Source organism: Anser brachyrhynchus (assembly GCF_964034855.1).
Source record: "Anser brachyrhynchus genome assembly, chromosome: 26".
Classification (NCBI taxonomy): Eukaryota; Metazoa; Chordata; class Aves; order Anseriformes; family Anatidae; genus Anser; species Anser brachyrhynchus.
This window is the reverse complement of record NC_137719.1, coordinates 1,804,922-1,824,866: the sequence shown is the minus strand read 5'-3', so window position 1 is coordinate 1,824,866 and position 19,945 is coordinate 1,804,922. Positions and strand designations below refer to the sequence as shown.

The 19,945-nt window shown below is 40.0% G+C and overlaps 1 protein-coding gene across 4 annotated transcripts in view; it reads left to right on the top strand.

Moving 5' to 3' along the window:
- The window catches only part of GFPT1 (glutamine--fructose-6-phosphate transaminase 1), a 43,448-nt gene that overhangs the window by 17,793 nt on the left and 5,710 nt on the right, over nt 1–19,945 (top strand). For 2 of the 4 annotated variants that reach the window (XM_080568386.1, XM_080568384.1), the window contains 11 exons: nt 3,636–3,741; nt 5,011–5,174; nt 5,823–5,918; nt 6,215–6,312; nt 7,431–7,551; nt 9,470–9,627; nt 11,421–11,535; nt 11,833–11,960; nt 12,716–12,883; nt 13,642–13,803; nt 14,439–18,789. In XM_080568386.1, coding sequence (XP_080424512.1) covers nt 3,636–3,741; nt 5,011–5,174; nt 5,823–5,918; nt 6,215–6,312; nt 7,431–7,551; nt 9,470–9,627; nt 11,421–11,535; nt 11,833–11,960; nt 12,716–12,883; nt 13,642–13,803; nt 14,439–14,483 — 1,361 coding nt within the window. In that variant the 3' untranslated portion in view covers nt 14,484–18,789. Of the gene's footprint in view, nt 1–3,635; nt 3,742–5,010; nt 5,175–5,822; nt 5,919–6,214; nt 6,313–7,430; nt 7,552–9,469; nt 9,628–11,420; nt 11,536–11,832; nt 11,961–12,715; nt 12,884–13,641; nt 13,804–14,438; nt 18,790–19,945 lie in introns of those variants that run through there. The other 2 variants (XM_080568387.1, XM_080568385.1) reach the window with 1 other exon arrangement.

Here is a 19,945-nt window from a genome sequence, read left to right as displayed (position 1 = left end):
TGTCTTTTTAATATGTGGTTATTGCTTTCCGTGTAGTGTACTGAAACAAAGGGGTTAGCTAGAATTCCTTCTTGATCAGGAACACCATGAGCAACACACAGAAAATCCACTGATCCTATTTCAAGTGTTGTGACATAACGCTCTGCACACAAAATTGATGATGTAGTGCAGATTGTGGTCTATGCTCTATGCAGCTTTGATTACAGAAGGAAATAGTAAGTTACCCGTTACCCCCCCCTTTTTTTTTTTTTTGAGAAAAAAAAAGGGGGTGGGGGGCAGTAGAGTGAAACCATGTTAGAAAAAAGATTATTTAAGAGACCACTAATAATCTTACTGCAAGCATTTCCGGAATTCTTTTTGGAGTTCAGGTTGTCAAAGTGCTGAGACTGCAATTAACGTCCCTTTTCTCTGTTAGCATGACTGTATTTGAACAGCTTGAAATATATGGGGGACTTACTAGGGCAAACCATTTTTAATCTTGCATTAAGTACTTATTTTATAGAATCATTAAGGTTGGAAGAGACCTCCAAGATCGTCTGGCCCACCCATCCCCCTACCACCACTGTCACCCACTAAACCATGTCCCTAAGCACCAGGTCCAACCATTCCTTGAACACCCCCAGGGACGGTGACTCCACCACTTCCCTGGGCAACCCGTTCCAATGCCTGACTGCTCTTTCTGAGAAGAAATGTCTCCTTGTTTCCAACCTAAACCTCTCCTGGTGCAACTTGAGGCCATTCCTTCTAGTCCTAGTTCTCTGGGAGAAGAGACTGACCCCCAGCTCCCCACACCTTCCTTTCAGGTGTTGTGGAGAGCAATAAGGTCTGCCCTGAGCCTCCTCTTCCCCAGACTAAACAACCCCAGTTCCCTGAGATGCTCCTCACAGGACTTGTGTTCCAGGCCCTTCACCAGCTTCGTAGCCCTTCTCTGGACACGCTCCAGGGCCGCGATGTCCTTCTTATACTGAGGGGCCCAAAGCTGAACACAGTAATCGAGGTGCGGCCTCAACAGAGCTGAGTACATGGGGAGAGTCACTTCCCTAGTACTGCTGGCCACACTCTTCCTGATACAAGCCAGGATGCTGTTGGCCTTCTTGGCCACCTGGGCACACTGCCGGCTCATGTTCAGGTGGGCATTGACCGACACCCCCAGTTCCTTTTCCTCTGCACAGCTTTCCAGCCAGTCTGCCCCAAGCCTGTAGCGCTGCTTGGGGTCGTTGTGGCCAAAGTGCAGGACCCGGCACTTAGCCATGTTGAACCTCATCCCATTGGCCTCTGCCCATCAATCCAACCTGTCCAGGTCCCTCTGCAGGGCCTTCCTGCCCTCTGGCAGGTCAACACTTCCCCCCAGTTTGGTGTCATTTAAGGACTTAGTTCATCAGATCACATATGAAGGTTAAGTTCATATCTGAAGTTGTAGAGAGCTTTTATATAAGAGGAAAAGAGCTGTTTCTTAGCTATTATAAATAAATGCAATTCCAGTACAAGCAGACTTACCTCATTTCATCGCTCTGGATGAAATGTGTGCTTTTGCTGGAGGAGAAACAAACTTCAGTTTGATGAAAGGTGAGTTGTAAACTAGCTCCTCAAACAGAACACCTGAATAAAAACGTTAAGTGAAGTTTTGTTTCTTTTTACCAAGTATTTTTCTCTAAGTCAGTTTGAAGCATTTAGAGTAAAATTCTGATCAGGATAGTTCCCAGGGGCTTTAAGAACAGTTATATAATGTTGTCATCTTCTGAAAACACTCTCATGGAAATCTAAACTTCAGTGCTGCTGACGTAAGCATAGAAGAATCTACTAAGCAGCAGTTGTATTAATCTGCTGTAGTACCTTTGCAGAACTGCAATATACCTAGAATTGTCATAAAGGAAAGTGAGATGATATTAAAATACACAGAAAACATGTCTCCCCCAATTTTTACTGTACCTGTGTTAATTCATCACGAATTCATCTATTCTTTGATACAGAAGGAAAAAGATTAGAAGATTACTTCTGTGTTGCTTCTAATTTCTGGTAAATGGGAGTAGGCACTGTGCAGCAACAATCCAAGTTGCTCATAGATAAATGGATTATCTACGGACAAACCTGCAGATAACATAAGTCATAATTGGTTGATAACACTAACTTTTCAATCACTCCTTTGTAAGAAACACACAGAAAGTGCATGAACGCAATAAGAACACCTTGCAGTTACAGCTCAGTGTAGAATCTGTCATACAGGAAAGCAATGCAACATAGTAAAGTCAATGTGCGGAAATGTACTTTGAGAAACAAAATTTGCATGTTTTGATCAAGTTGGGTGCTTCTGTTGGAGAATGGCAACTAACACTTTTGCTCTGTCCTTTCTAATTGTTTTCTTCATTTGCTGACTTGATAACTATAGTGGAGTGCCTTAAATTGTTGGCTGAATGGTACCTTCTTATTAAATATCAACATGAAAGCAGTATTTTTTTCTTTACGTTTTCAATTACAACACTAGAACTCTCAACATCATGAGTTCTACTTACATCACTGAATCAGATCTGTATCCAGTGAGAAGAACTTCCAGTAGGACTTAGGGAATAAACTAAAAACAGAGTAAATTAAATTATTCAATTGCTGTTGTTCCTCATCAATCGTTGTATTTTGCTAGGTAAGCTGCTTAATCCCCTCCCATGCACAGAGACTGGCAACTAGTTTTGTTTGAGGTCAGTGCTGAGCAGTAGGTGCTTCGGTCTTCATCTGCATTCCTGATGTGCTTCAGTGCTGAGAAATATCCTCTGCAGCTAAAGAGGAGTTAGAGCATTGGAGTGTGTCAGGAGGTGCCAGAGTGAAGGATTCCTGCAGAAGTACCAAACTTTTATAAAGACTTGGTGCAGGATTTTCAGAAGTTGACTCTCAAGTCCTGTGTCCTTCAGTCCTCTTAGATACTTCCCTAACAACAGTGTAAGACTCTCAGCAGATTACCAGCTGTGCAAGTTTTGCATCCTAATGAGAAGCTTATAATTGATATCTCAGTAGCGATGCCAAGTACTTAATTGTGAATTTCGTGATCTGTCTGAACATGTTAGCTCAGCCAGACAAAAACAGGTTTGGGTTACCTCTGCTGGCACTTAGTGGAATAGCGTGGTTGTACAGGTGGCAGCTCTGAAAGAATTTTATCCAGTGATGTCATTGGCAAAGAAAGAGAAATCCTGCTTGATTTCTTAAAGCTTCAGGAAAGTTAGCGAAACAGGAGCACAGGAGAGATTTAAAATGATAAACGGGGAGATGAAACTGCAAAAACATTGGTAAATGTGACTGCTCATAAAGCAGCAGGAATTCTCTTTTCCTAGTGGAGTCATGCATGAACTTTGTTTTGAATTGTTACTGATATTTTCCTCTAAACCTAAAACTCTGCACACAACATTACACTTGCAAGTTTAATTCAAACACAGATAAAAACCATGCAAGAAAACTGAGAAAGGGCACAATAATATGACTTCTTATATGCTGCCCACTTTTTTGTTGCTGTTAAATTTACTGTGACCACTCACAGTGATGAAAATAGTGCTTCATGTTGGTACCGTGTCTTGGGACCTTTTGTTGAGCCTGACACTGCAGTTGCATTCCAGATTTGTTGGTATGTGCAGTACCTAATCCTCATCTTTTAGGTAAAGACAAGAAGGGAAGTTGTAACCTGTCTCGTGTTGACAGCACCACCTGCCTCTTTCCTGTTGAGGAGAAAGCTGTGGAGTACTACTTTGCTTCTGATGCTAGGTAATGTTCTTCAGCATCTTTTAGTGTATATAAAAATTTGGTCTGTAAAGGTGAGGCCATGAACAAGAGACGGGGAGGTGGTTTCTTTCTGAATAATAGTAACATATAAATCATGTGGCTGTTGGCATTTTTTACAAACAATTAGTTACCATTTGCAGCTCTGAAAGAGACAAAGGAGGAGTAGAGTGTTAATGTTAAAGAAGTAAACTCACTTTGAGTTTTTAACGCTTTTTAATGGTATTAATCCTTCTTCAAGCATAGCTAGCATGGGACAGATCTTACCTGCTAATAGGATTCCAGCGGTGAGTGATAAGAAAGCTGTGAGAGTACAGACCTGAAGTAACAGAACAGGTGCAACTTATTAAGAGGATTGCGTTGCTTCTCCAGGAATGTCTGCACGTGTTCAATTCCTTTATCATCAAAGGTGTCTCATTTTAGTGGAGGTAGGAAGGACTAATTTGACAAAAGCCTTACTAGAACAGGTAGTTTTCTGTTTAGGGAAATAAGTACTCTTTCAAGAAATGTAAAAATACTGCACTGTTCGAATTCTAGAGCTCATTTTATCAGCATTTTGGAGAGATTTCGGGTAGCCCAATGTTTTCTGATTTTAGAGAGCTTTTCAGTGACTCGCCCAAGGTCAGAACAAAAGCTACGAAAATAGTGAGCTGATGGATTTCAGTACAGCTTGCCTTGTTGAAGTAAGAAAGCACAGACTAAAATCCTGTCAAAGATATTAAGCCCCACTGGTAACTCCAGTATTGACACTTCTCAAGTAACCTGAAGGCAGGGAAGGTATTCAATAGTACCTAATTCTTGGAGTATGTCTAAGTAGATGTTCAAGTATTTTAACAGGTGTCCACAGTTCTACACGTGGGGAAAATGAGATGCAGGGAGGGACAATTGCTTATTGCTGGAAAAGAAAAAGGATCCCGTTACCTGTAGTTGAACATTCTGTGTATTAAGCCTTCTTCCTGACTTCTGCTCTCTAGCTCCTAATGGTTAGATCACGCTGCTGCACCTGCTGCTTTGTCTGAGGAATTCATAGTTTCTTCTTAAAGCAGGCACTGAAATTCATAATTAGATAGGTGGAAGAAATCCAGTTGTATTGGTAGCGTGGAAATGTTCTTTACAGTGTTCCTTTCATTTTAAAAGAAATTTCATTGAAATGAGTAACTTTTGAAATGCATATGTTGGATTATAAATAGGGCTGTAGCCTTTGTCTTTACGTGACGAGTAATGTCTTACGGCAAATGATGTGTGCTTTTATAGTGCTGTCATTGAGCATACCAACAGAGTGATTTTCCTTGAAGATGATGATGTAGCAGCTGTGGTTGATGGCCGTCTTTCCATCCACCGGATCAAACGTACAGCAGGCGATCACCCTGGGCGTGCCGTCCAAACCCTGCAGATGGAACTTCAGCAAATTATGAAGGGTAAAATCTTCTGAATGTCACCAATGTAGAGATGACCATAGGGTTAGGGTTAGGGATGACCATAGGTCATCTCTAGAGTCACAGAATAAGTAAGGTTGAAAAGGACCTCTGGAGATCATCTGGTCCAGTCTCTGTGCTAAAAGCAGTGTCCTTACGTCAGCATGTTCAGGAGTTTGTTTAGACAAGTTTGGAGTATGTTGAAGAATGGAAATCCCACAGCCTTTCTGAGCACCTGTTCCAGTGCTTAGCCACCCTCAAGGCAAAAGAAATTGCCCTTACATCGAATGAGACTTTCCCTTGAGCTAACACTGTAATGGGAATTGTGGAGCTGAGGATTTTGCCTCCTGCTTGGAGGCATCTGTTTTTTTCTGAGATTGAACCTTAGGAGGCTTGCGATTCTGGATCTGACCGATAGTTGACACATTCTGGTATCTTGAATCTAGTTCTCATTTTGAGCTGATCCGATGCCATAGTTGAAAATGAAATGTCAGCTTAAATGAACCTTTCTTTTAGATACTCATACAGGAATGAAAGGTAATCTCTGACTGGTAACTGGCCTTTCGTTGTCTCTGATCCAAACTTTTCCCCATAAACATAGGAAAAATGTATGTTACTAGGTGGTAAACTATTCTTTTTATTATTTTGTAGGTAACTTCAGCTCATTCATGCAAAAGGAAATTTTTGAACAGCCAGAATCCGTTGTTAATACAATGAGAGGAAGGGTCAACTTTGACGACTACACTGGTAATTGAGATGCATCCTTGTTTGTTTTTGACAGAGCAGTACCCAGTAGATATTCACAGAGGAGGACGTAGGTGATGACATGGGAGATTAAAATGTGCCAGTGTAAGACAATGTGCATGTCATATTACAGGGAGTGCTTCCCTAATCACATAATCTGGTGGCAAAGTTATTCTTTGTGATGAGTTTTTTTTGCAAAGTGGTTGGCTGCGATCATAATACTGCACACTAACACCGGTAATCTTGAGAAGTTCTGCTACCTGGCCACCCTAATTTTTCTCTCTGAATCTTGTTTACAGTGAACCTCGGTGGGTTGAAGGATCATATTAAGGAGATTCAGAGGTGTCGTCGTTTAATCCTTATTGCTTGCGGGACAAGTTACCATGCTGGAGTTGCAGTAAGTGGTCAGTCTTGATCTGTTTGCAAACTGTAGCTGGGGTTGAACAGCAGGCACGATATCGTGTCTGGCAAGCATGATAAAGACGGAATAGTAATGTTGAGTGAGAAAAATTCATTCTGATTAGTGAAGACCCCTTTTGAATCTGCATACAACAGATGTTCAAATTGCTAGTGACAACAATCGGAACCAAAAGCTTGAGTGACTGAGTACTTATGAAAATATTGCCTTTGATTTTATTGCTATGGAATGCTTTAAGAAAAAAACAACTTTTTTTGTTGTAAAAGATGATTGGCAAGGGAAGGGATAATGCAACACCAGAATGCAAATGCTGCAGCAAGGTAGGAGTTGCTGTGAGCCAGACGTGATTTTCTCCTTTGCTCTTTACGCAGACAGCTAGGGCACATGCTTAGAGACCTCTCTGTGCTTGCCCAGTACTCTGAAGAGGTTTTGCTTTATACCTTACAGAAGTGCTGGCTGTGTGTATCGGCAACATGTGATTTTGTTTCTCTGACACGTTACGTAATCACTGGATAAATCATGATGGCTTTAGATGAAGCTTTTTTATATTGTAGATTGGCAGCCCATAATGTTGCAATTTAAAGTACTCCACAACTTCACAGAGGAATCCTTTATCGGGATATCCTCAGAAAATCTGCGGAGCACAGCTATGTTACCTGATTTACAAGAACCAAAAAATACAGCTATCCAAGATGAACAAAAAGAGTATAAGATAATGTTAATAGCAATCAATTGACTAGCCAAAACAAGTTTCTGGCTTGGCCTGGATACTGGTGGTGGTTTCTGAATTCTTCAGTAATACAAGTTATAGTCTGATAGAATGACACCCTGTATTATATAAGTGAGATTTTTTAAGAACAATTGGAAGAAGCTGGCCTCATAGGCTTTTTGTTGGGCCAAAATTAGGATAACTTTTCACAGGGTTAGTTGAATGTGAGTTGAGTATGAGTATACTGAGTCATTAAAATATAATCCAGTGCTAATTTTTTACATTTATTTTGATAATATTTTCCTGTGTGGGGGCAACTAGAAGACTTTTCCAAACAGCTTTCTTTAAATACAATCTAATACGTAATTTTGACATCTCCTTTTACCAGACCCGTCAAGTTCTGGAAGAACTGACTGAATTACCCGTTATGGTTGAACTAGCCAGTGATTTCTTGGATAGAAACACTCCTGTCTTCAGAGATGATGTTTGCTTTTTCATCAGCCAGTCAGGTATGATCTCACTTTACAACCCACTCACTCACATCTTTCCTGTAAATGTTAGTTTAGGAGGGAAAAGGCAGCAGGGCCAATTCTTGTGCCTACCTGTAGGATTGCACATGATATATGCAAATGAAGAAATTGGCACAGACGTGCTAGAAATTGGTTAAAAAAAAACAAGGTGGTTCTCCTCCCGTCCATCTGCATGTGGGTGGGTGTTTGACTTTGTTTAGGTGAGCCTTACATATGGTAACAGTGGTTTTGTTTCCTTTATCTGTGATGAAATATTTCATCAGTCAGCATACTAAAAAAAAATCCTTTGACGTCTGGGTAAAGACAAGTCAATATCTTTTGAATAGTTTCAGTTCTTTTGTTAAAGTAGTACCAGATACTAAGCAACATGGTGCATCAGATCCATAAAAGACATGAAGCTATTACAGAAGAGTATCTGAAAAAATAGAACAACCTTGGAATGGAGTGAGAGAGAAAACATACACTTAAGCTTAGAAAAGAAAAAAAAAGTGATATATCCTATCCAAAATATTTTCAAGGACAATTACAATATGTCTTTTTCATTTTGGTTGCATTTACTGTTCTAGATTATCACACCTGATCTTCAGCTTTGTTATTAAAACTAGTTTGTATGCTAAAATACTCTTGTTAACAGGACAGTATTTTTTTCCTCCTCAGTGTCAGGTAATTTAGAATATCACCTCTTTGTAGGGGGCTCATGTAAATGTTGCAGTTTTCCCTGGGTTTTAGGACACGTGTTGCTTCTTCCCCTTATAAGTTGCACTGTCTCAAATCTAGCAGTGCACACGAGGGGATGCATCTTTTCCCTGAAGTGTTGGATGTGGCAAGCAAACAAGGATTTTCCTGGAACCTAAGCTTAGTCATCAGGCAGTACAAAACTGAAGTAAACATTGAGCTCAAATAACCCCAGTTCTCCCCACCCATAAATCTGTTTTTCTAGCCCTAGATTTCCACCCTATATAACTTGTAGTAAGTAATGTAGTGTGCAGACAGTGTTTATATGTATTGGTGTACTGAAGTAGAATTGTACCTAACCTTGGTGGTATTTTGTTTTGTTCGTGTTTTCTGTTGTCACCTTATGTGTGCAGGAGTACATCAAAAAAGGTGTTCTTTTTTAGGATAAAGGTAAACTGGTAACGCTGGGTAGAATGTATAGTAGCTTCTATTTCTAGGCTTGTGTCTGGAGCTCAGCTCACAAGCAGCAGTTCTGGGGATAATCAGCATGAGGTTTCTTTTTCCCCATCTGTTGACTTCATTTTTAAACCAACTATTTCTAATTTGTAATATCTTGAATTTTTGAAACAACATGTTAATTGAAGTCTGATCTAAGCTAGCCTCTGTTGGCGTTGTGCAAACAATTCTGGACAGGAGTGATCAGTTTTTGGCATGACTTCTTTGAGAAGAGATTTTGCAAGATACCAGGTTGTTGGTGAGCACCATCAGCCAAGCAGTTGTATGGTTTTGATGGCGGTAACATGGGAAGACTCTAATGGCTAGGTGTACATTAATGCTTTTTCATCTGCTGTACACTTCAGCTAGGTTATGTATGGATATCCTTAATACATGGGTTCTACCCCCCACAACACCCCAAGGTGAATATTTAGTAACTGGGAAGGGGGGAAGAAGTTGTTTTTGCTAAATGAGATACACTTGGACTTAAGTTGTTTTTTTAACCATGGCAGCATAAGTACTGTCTTCAGGTTCTGTGTTTTCTAGATTTCACTCTTCTTTTTAGGGATAAAACACAGTGTGCATGGTCTGACATAATTGCTAACTCTTTTGACTTACAGACAAATGCAAATTTACGAGATTGTATTTAGAAAAGCACTGTTTTACATCGTCAGTGTCAGCAGTAACCAATACCAAATTGCAGCATTGTAAATATCTGTATTTTCAGGTGAGACAGCAGATACTTTGATGGGTCTTCGGTATTGCAAAGAGAGAGGAGCCTTAACTGTAGGAATAACTAATACAGTTGGCAGCTCTATATCACGAGAGACAGATTGTGGAGTCCATATCAATGCAGGACCAGAGATTGGGGTTGCGAGCACCAAGGTAAATAACAAGTTCATAGATCTTACTGAATCACCTGTGAAGGGTCTGGCTATTATATGGGTCCTCTGAATGTTCTTTGTTCCTTTTTTAACAGTTGTAATTGCTGATTCTACTTCCTAAGAGGCAAAAATTCTCTCCTCTGTCATTATTTGTCCTGAGGTGCAGACTCAGTTTAAATGAAAGTCTAAATATGGAAAAAGAAATTGTAAGACAGGGTTTTGGAAACGTAGGCAATACACAACTACCCTTAATCACGCTGCTTTTACCAAAGAAAGTGTGATATTAAAACTGTAATTAAACAGGAAATGGGGAAGTGGTCTTTTAAAGAAAACCAGTATTTATGTCCATCTAAGAGTTATTCTCTGGTTGATGCATCTGGCTGCGTGTGATACAGTATAAAATAACTTGCTTTGCTGCATTTCATTTCGATGAAATGCTTCTGCATGTTGAAATCTGCTTTGATTTAGTTATATTTAGAGGCGAGATGATGTCAATCTGTTACATAAATTCAGCCAAAAACCACATTTGAGTTTAATAGTTCACTGGGGAATTTGATCATGGAAAATTCATGAGTCTCCTGCAAGAAACAGTTGAACGAGTTGTTTGTCCCTGGGTTGTTTTCATATAGCCAACATTATAGTTAGGAGATAATTGAATTTGGCATTTTCTCTCTGGTGATGTGGGGAGTTACCAAAGTTGTGTGTATATGAAATACAAACTTGAAGAGATTCTCCCCATAAGGGGAGAATGTACATTCAGGTTCATTTTGAGAACATATTACAAACAATCCAAGTATTGTTAATGTATCTGTTCAGTGCTATTTGTTAATGTAACCTTCAACTATGTACTAACCAAAACAAAGTAGATCACATTGTGTATCAAACTCTGCTAGTAAGCATAACTGAAATTTTTCTAGATTCCTTCAGAGTTATTTAAGTCTTCTCTGATATATCACTGTGGATGTTTGTTTTATTATTGTTTAGAAAGGGATAGAACTGCTACAAACCTTAATCTGAATTCTAAGCAACTTCAGTCCAAGGCTTGTTGCACCACAGACCATTTCATAACGTTTGTCTTTTAAGGACTTCAGAGGCTAGACTTTATAATAGATGTTGGATACTATGCCTTAAATGTTTATGCAGATAGAATTTCCTTGAGTACTAGTTTCACTTTGCTGTGCAGATGACTGTTCCTGGAGTCAGTGATACCAGTCACTATGGTCTTTTAGAGAAATGTATAGCCTTTGCAAGTTGAAGAGTTCAAAATCTGTTCTTAACAAACTGGGGGGAGGAAGGGTTTGAAATCACCCTACCTTTTCAATAGTCTTTGCATTCCATGTGCATTTTCATGTGGTCCAAAAAAAGCTAGAGCCAGCTGTCCTGTCACAGTGGCCAGATGTAGTAGTGAGGTATCACTGTACATCTTCAGTTGTTGGGTCTTCTAGTCTTCAGTGTTTTCATCATTTGCTCACTCAAACAGAGAAAGAAGGACACAGTTACAGTCAGAAAATAGGATTTAATAATTGCCAGGAATCCCAGAAATATTCCACTTCGCTCTTTGTATCTTAATCTCTGGGAGCTCGAGGAGATTGTGCCATTGCAAGCCTCCATTTGAGCAAATGCCATGTGAATTTCATGTTGGTCCTTCCTGCTTAATTGGAAGGAAAGGTACCATTTAAAAACATGCTAAGACTAAAGTCAGCAGCTAGTCGAAGAATGTTGTAGCAGGTGACAACCATTTACTGTCTTAATGACATTTTTTTCTTTCTCCCTCTTCCCCCATTCCCTTATTAGGCCTATACCAGCCAGTTTGTCTCTTTGGTGATGTTTGCTCTAATGATGTGTGATGACAGAATTTCTGTGCAAGAAAGACGCAAGGAAATCATGCGTGGTCTAAAAGGACTGCCAGGTAGGAAACTGTTGCATTTATTGTGTCTTGCCAAATGAAATTCAGTAGCATAGATGAACTTGACAATGCACAAACTTTGCTTTTGAAAGACTGAGGGGATGAGATTTGTGCAATGTGACTATTAGTTATAACTCTTTGCAACTGCATTCCCTCTGATGCTTTCAGACCATTACATTGGATTATTAAAATACTGGGTACACTCTCTCTGCAAGTCGTTGCTATCTGTGTATATGAAATATGAGCAGTTTGAGAAGCAGAGGGATATAAATGCGCACAACTTTAATTCTTCTCTTCTAGACTTGATTAAAGAAGTGCTGAGTATGGATGACGAGATCCAGAAGCTAGCCACAGAGCTATACCATCAGAAGTCTGTTCTCATCATGGGACGTGGCTACCATTATGCTACATGTCTTGAGGGAGCTTTGGTAAGAGATTTCTTTATTTAAAACTGGTTCAAATGCACTTAGCTATGGACTCTAATTAGATACCTGACTACTAGTTGATTCAAAAGCAGCTAACAGCTGTGGCCTGTTGGCTGACATACTGGGTGGAATAGCTAGAAGTCACCATACCACTGCTGTTATTTCCATGTAAAGATACCCAACTCACATAGCAGCTACTGGTCACCATGGATTGAAAGGGTGTAGTTTCAGCATTCACATTGGGAATGCTTTAGGTCCACATTGAATTACTGTGACAGACTGGGCACCCTAATAAACTTAGTTCTTTGAACTGTTGGGGTGGCATTTCCAGGAATCCTCAGCATCCAAAACTGAGCACGTACTTTCTAGAACCTGTGAGTTGTAGTTTCTACCTTTGAGGAGATTGTTGTTGTATTAGTGCTGTCGCTTATGGACATACAAATGTCATCTTTGTATTGGCCTGCCCAGTTCAAGACTATGATGATATATATGTTGACTGATGGCAAATAATAAGGCCTGTGGTGGGTTTGGTGTAAGTGTTGTGATGGCCTATAAGCAGCTCAGCCCAGGTGCACTACTTTGATTTAGGTTTTCAGGCTGGCTTGTCCACATAATGGATCTGAGGAGAGCCGGAACACACTTTTACAAACTTAAATTACGTAGAAAGTGGAAGAAACCACAGAGATGTTTATATAATAATAAAAATAAACAAACGAAGTTTGCCTAAAGCTTTATGAATATTCTTTTTCCCCATCTAGAAAATTAAAGAAATTACCTACATGCACTCTGAGGGGATATTGGCAGGTGAGCTGAAGCATGGCCCTCTTGCGTTGGTGGACAAACTCATGCCTGTTATCATGATCATCATGAGAGACCATACGTATGCTAAGTGCCAGAATGCTCTCCAGCAGGTCATTGCACGACAAGTAAGTACCTGTAAAACTCTACAGTGCATCAGAACAGTTGGTTTTAATATAGAAGCAGTTTTGCAGGTACCAAACTATTTGCTTTAGCATCACTGCCTAAAATATGAATTCAGTAGATAGTCCTCTTGGGCTTTTCACAGCCCAAGAAGCCCCCTATCTTTTTTTTTTTTTTTTTTGAGAAAAGATACGTGGGAGACTGGTGTCTTTAACCTTCGGAAAAAGGTCTTTGCAAGTGGTCTTGCAGGGTAATGGAAGCTGGAAGCTAAAGACTTCGTGTCAGCATGGGTTAGGTTCAAAACATTGTTAGATGCATAGTATTACATGTACTGAAGGAGGAAAGTTTTCAGTTTTAACACTATTTCACTAGCTTAGAAAACAATTGCTAGCAACCTTTATTTGTTGTTTGGGGAGGGGGGGGAGGGGTTGGTTTTTTTTGTTTTTTTTTTTTCAACCTCTGTGATTTGCCCGTTCTGTCAGATCTCAGAAAAGGTAACATTTCAGAGTGCTCAGGCTTGCGATTGCAGAATGCAGTGATTTTTTTTGTTTTTGTTTTCAATAAGAAAAGTGCACTGGCATAAGGCTACAGATGCAGGAGCCTAGTGTGGTTTGTTTACCCTTTAAAATATGCTACTGGAATGCCCATGTGATGCTAAGCTGCTTTCCTTTAAGTAAAAATTTCTTGCTATCAGTGATGTGAACAGAAGTGAGAAAAGAACCTTTCCTGACATGTTTTTCTTCAACATTTCCCTTTGTTGCAGGGGCGACCTGTCATCATTTGTGATAAGGAAGACATTGAGACAATTAAGAACAATAAGAGAACAATCAAAGTTCCGCATTCAGTGGACTGTCTGCAGGGGATCCTGAGTGTCATCCCCCTTCAGCTTCTGGCTTTCCACCTTGCAGTTCTCAGAGGATATGATGTAAGTACAGTGTTCCCTTCCTAGCCTCCTGCACTTGTGTTTGCTATTTACAGGTCTGAAAAACATGTGTTGGGTGAAGTTTGAAGTCTGTGGGGGTTGTCTGTGTGATTGCTTGAGCTACTGGAACTGCCAGGTTAAATTGTAGACATGACAATTGCAGAAGCTTTTTGTGAACAAAACGTGAAGGCAGTCTACTACACTTGGCTGAGCCTCATGCAGTTCGAGTTGGACACGTCTGTTTTCTGGTACAAGCGTACTGTTGCTGGAGAGCTGGTAGGAAGCTGAAATGAAGTTTAAAATCAAAATCAACAGAAGGATGTTTAAAAAAAACAGAGTCTGTGTTAGTTATTTGATCTTAATACAGACACTGGCCTCTACCACTTACTGCAGTGACCTTTTATCATTTGAGAACTGTAGCAATTTACATTGAAGGGACTAACTGTTTAGTTTTTGACAGAGTTGTAACAACTGAAGTCAATGGACTTTTTTGGCATTGATTATCCTAAGTTAACAGGGAAATGTGTTCAGTCACTTTCAGTTTAAACACAGAGCAAACATTCCACGCATTACAAAGTTATACACAAGGAAAGTGTCTAAATACTCACAAGCATCTTCTTTCTCCTCCCTCTCTGCAGGTTGATTTTCCAAGAAATCTGGCCAAGTCCGTAACTGTAGAGTGAAAGATCATCTGAATCATAGGGGCAAAGGGGAATTAAATGAAAGACTTTTTTTGGTACCAAAATAACTTGATTTTAAAGTCCCCTAGGTAAATCTTATTTTGGTAAATCATTGTTTGTGTACACGATCACCGTACTTCCATTACATTAGTGATTGTCAAATTGATTCCACATGCTATGTCAGTAGCTTTGGGTTTTTTGAACAATAGATTTCCATGCAAGATATTAAATGGTTTTCTTTAAAGATTACTGAGCCTTCTAGGTAAGGGGCCCTTCACTTTACTTTTAGATACTGTCATTGTTTCTTATCCAGTGTGACTCATTCCAGTCATTGATGAGAAACCATTCAGTGAATTACCTGTCATGCTCTCAGGCAGTGAAGCAGGATACCAGATTATGCAACTGGAACAAGAGCTGTTACTGGTCATGCTTGTGCAGATATTTTAACAGCGAGAAACTGTAAACAAGCATTTGGGTCAATTTCTGCCTCATTTGTAAAAGGGAATTCAACTGACCTGTCACAGCCTCTGAAATTTTAGGCATGTGGTAAATGTGCTAAGAAAGTAATTTTGTTTCAGAAAGATTTTATCTATGCCAAATACCTAGCAACTGACAATCTCATAGACTCGGTGGGCCATAACACACCATGTAACACCAGCAGGTATCTGTAGTTGTGCCCATGAAGACAGTGGAACTCGCGCCTTCAAGTGTAAGTGGAAGCAGTGTCTGACTCAGAATGGATGCATGCCAAAGTGAGGAAAAACAGGAATATAACAGTGCTCAGTTTGTGGTGGTGCTTTGTTGATGCTGGTTTTTGGTGATTTTCTTTGTGTGTTTGTTTTTTAAACGAATAGCACTCTTCCTGCATTGAGGGATAAAGATTTTTGCCCTTGAACTGAGCACTGTGGCACTACAAACAGATTGTAAGGAATGGGCTTTATGTTGCTGCAGGTCACTTACTAGTCTGAACGTGTAGAAGAAAGTTTTTGTCTTGTCTCAGGCAGAGACGACACTGAATATTCCTTTCAGAGGCTTACTACATTAGACAAAGTCCCCTGATAAATACATGGATTCTGGTTTATTTATGAGTAGTTCATACAGTTGTAGTGGCGTATGTGATTATGTCAAATTCAGCTGTTGTAAAACTGGAGGGGATAAAGGCTTGATACATGTGAAAAAAAATACACTGATAATTGTATAACAAGTTTGCAGAGAATCAGAAATTACACAGAAAATAAGCCTTGAAGATTTAATACCAGCTTTGAAAAAGTCATTAAATGGCATTTAGCTAGGTGTTTCCTAATGCAGAAAGGTGAATTTCCTGCCCAGGTGGTAGGCTTTGAATTAGCTTTATACAAACAGCATAAAAAGAAAAGCAAACTACGAGGTGTAAAGCAATGCTTGACAAGTCATGGTAAATATTCCAGATCACTTGCTGCCCCCCAGACTGCTTTAACAAATGTAAACGTAGCTCTCCTCGTGCAGGTTGCAAGATGACTGCCAAGTAGTAGTAATGCAGCCTGACCTGTACAGTAAAAGACAACTGCTCAGACTGAGGTGTTTCCAAAGACCGTGTAGCAATTCTACTTTATATAAAACCGCAGTAGCCTATTTAACTTCAATTCAGTATCAGCTCAAGGCTGATACTTTTATTATGTTAATTAGATTAAAATGCTGCGTGCCTGGAAACAGTTTCGTAAAGCCAATATATGTATGTTTATCAAAACATGGTATTCAGACTATTAATTTATGAATGCATTGTGCTGCCAGTGTCTGTTTAAGAGCAAAGAAGTAAATACTTAATTTTATTTGTACAATATTTGCCTATGAGGCACTAACTTGTAACAGTTAACGTGCCTCTGCCTAAACATGACTTGTAGACTTCTTCCCTGATTCATTGGAGAGGATACTTCTCCTTAAGGAACAAACAACGTATGTTCAATACTAACAGTTTGGAGACAGTTCATTTTCCTCCATCTCCCACTCAGCTTTTAAGAGAAGGGAAACTGTGAACCTTTAACATGGAAGGTGGGAAGCAAGGAAGGGCTTCCCCCTACTCCCCAGCATAAGGACTTGCAGTACCACATCCTATGTTCTTGTTAGCATGGTGTCTAGTGGGAAAGAACCTGCAAGAGAATTAAGATCTATTTCTCCTATTCCATTCAGAAGAAAAACAACAAGCATTGCTTTTGTCTAGCCTTGTACAGGTAATTGTCTGCTGGCTTACCAAGTCTCCTAGCAAACAGAATGGTAGACATCATTTTAAAATACAGATTGCTGTTCAGTAAAAGTTTGATAATTCAGGCTGTTAAATATTTATGAAAGTAACTTGTGTACAAAGAGGACCAAAGAACAGGATTCTAAGTTAGAAATTTAAGTCTGACACTCTCCTGTTGGGTGTAACTGTACAGATATTGCTGAGTTATTTGGTTTTAATGCTGTGATAGACAAATCCTTATTCTTAGTAATTTAAGGCATTAAAACTCATGACGAATACTTCATTTGTCAGAAGTAAAGGTAGTATTCACCCCCCTATATTCTGCAAGTTGCCAGTAAACTGCCTGAAGTGTACAAAAATCCGCCTGCCAAAACAGAGGTTTAGTCGCTAATTGCAACTAGGCTGTTGGATGTTGTAATGCTTAATATCAAAGAATGCTGTAGAGCACACTTGCTATGAAGAATTTCTCTGATGAGCATGGTAGGGAATCCGTAAAGCATCTCATTGTTGTTAATTGCTATGCCTGTGTGAAGTGAGAATGTATAAAGGACTCTTCTTAGCTTTCCTTACCTCATTTTGTGTAGATGTGTTGCATTTTGATGAACAGATGATGTTTCTCTTTTCCCTAGAAAACTTTCAGAATGTCTTGTGATATTTATTAACAGCCAGTCAGTCTTCTGCTCTCCAGAATGAATGTTTTGCTTACTGAGCCAGTAAAACTCCCTCTTTCCTAACAGAGGTGTTCAAAAATTCAGTAGCCCTGTCACTAAAATTGAGCCACAGGTAAATACAGATAAAGGCCTTTGTCATTTGAAATAGCAGCTGCCTATTACTTCATACGTTTGTCATAGTTTATTTTGACTGAAGTAACTGTTTTCCTCATCTATGTCTGCAGAGGCTTAAAGGGAGGTACAAGCCCCATAGGTCTTAGGGTTTTTTCTAATTACCGAAGACCAGAGAACTTCAAGCTCGGCACGCTGTTTCTTCGTAACAGATCTTAGCCAGATTCCACACTGTTAGTAAGGTGATTCCACACTGTTAGTAAGGTTATTCCACAAACATGGGAAAGTTGTTCGTGGAGTATGCTTCTGCCAGAAAGGTTTCTTCCTCCTGGCTGTACTGAAGAAAGTCTAGAGACAGTTCTTTCCTGAACGTGAGAGATGAGTAAGTACCATCTGCACACACGTGCTTATAAAGAGCCCAAACCAGTATTTGGGTAGCCTTGTCTTTGTAAGGTACAGCGCTGACAGGGGAAGTGCTGTCTCCTTTTTAGCATGCTTTTACTGGCTGGAAGGTAATTGTGTACCACTGATATGGGGATGCTCTTCCAGCCAGACAGCTGCCTTGACCTCCTTGTTCAGAACATCTCAAGCCCTTTGTATTCAAAAGCTGCATTAGTGAAAGCTTCACGTAGACCATTTTGGAGACAAGTGGGAAGGATCTCATGGATATGACAACATGTAATCTTGCTCCATTTGGAACCTTAACACTAGCACAGACAGACTAGGTTTGGTTAAGCTGCAGATTTAAATGTCTAAAGGCACAAGGAAGACCAAAATATTAGTGCAAAATTGTTGGTTTTTTTTCCCTCTCTAGTAGTTACTAGCAGTCCTTGACACCACAAGTAGGTGGCTGACAGCAGCATATATGATGGAGAGGGAAATTGAAATTGGGCCCGTGCAGCAGCACATCAGTGTTTAGCTGTGGCTGATTTTAGATCCTACCTGAATGTACCAAACTTGCCTCAAAGCCTGGAGCCCCTCTTCCACATCAGAAACAGGAAGAAGAAACAGCAAAGAAGTATTTGGCTTGAATAAAAGGAAAGACTATTTGCCTTCAGTTTATGTAAATAGACGTTTGAAATGGCAAATACCACCATTTCTTCCCTTCTAGGTCTGTATGTACTGTGCTTGTACATATCCAGCTGGCTTGGTTTGTGGGGACCAGTCTGTATCTTGTTTCCTGTTGTGTGCTGTATGCAGAAGATGTCTTACTTTTGTCTGTAGTGTTTTATAATTTGGGTTCTGTCTTTTTGCTTACTTTTTTGTATCTCACCCTTTGAATAAAATCAAGTGCCCTACATTAAACAAACTGAATTACTGGTCTTTAGTTACATCTATTAAAGAATAGGTAACCCCTGTGAAAGTTAAGGGCAATATATACAAAGCAGAAAAAGACCCAAAGCTTAACTCTCTTCTAACTGGCCAGGCTTTTTTTTTTATTTATTTAATAACATATCTGAGATATATTTCAACTCACTTTCTATCCTTGATTTTGTTACTAACCAAAAACAGTGAAGAGGAAAGCCCATGAAACATCCCTGAGGCAGAACAGGTGGTATTACCTTCTGTACCTTCATTCTCATTTAACAATCACTTTTCTATCACTGGATAAAACAAAAGAGCAGTTAGTACAGCCCAGATACAACCTGTGCTCAGTGATCTTCACACATGCCCCATGCAATTTTGAAACTCACAGTTCTTTTTTTCAGCTTTTTTGTAACTGCCCCCAGTTTGGGTAATGTCAGGCAGGCTGGGAGCACCACAGCGCTGCTTTGCTGCCCCAGCAGTGCAGGACGACTTGGGTGCTGAGGTGGTACAGTTAAGTTCTTGTAAGTCAACAGCTGGTGACTTAGAGATTGTTCATGTCTTAAAAATGCATGGACAACTTTGTAAGCAAAACCCACAATGACAAAAGCCTATCTGGAATTCCACCCCTCCTCCACTTGGAGCCATTCAGGAATTAATTTCCTTAGGGACCTTCACCTCTGCAGGGGAAGAATATCAAACGTGGACATTTATTTCCCCAAATAAAGTGAGCAGCCTGGACTTGCTCTTCTTACAAATACTTTTCCTGTGCAAGTAGTAGTAAAGTCACAAGACTGCTTTTGAAGGCTAGTGCCTTGGAACTATGCACACACATTCTTAGTATCGCAATTAAAGTCAGTGCCCACGCACAAAACCATAGCCAGATGTTGGGAGCAAGATTGTCCACTTCTGCTTGCTCAGCACTGCAGGAGGAAACAGCAGTACAGGCCTGCGTTAAGGTCACAAACAAAAACAAGTAAAACAGATCAAAGCTTTGGGCTTTCGTTTTGGTGCAGCTGTAGGACCCATCTGCTCAGGATGCTAAAAGGAGAGGGAACGGTGCAAGGAGCCAGCAAGGCAAGGTGGCTGTGTGCAGCATCATCCTCAGGTGCCTCCAGGGCTGCGCCGTGCTCAGGCTCCCTCCTCTCTGGGCTGTCTGC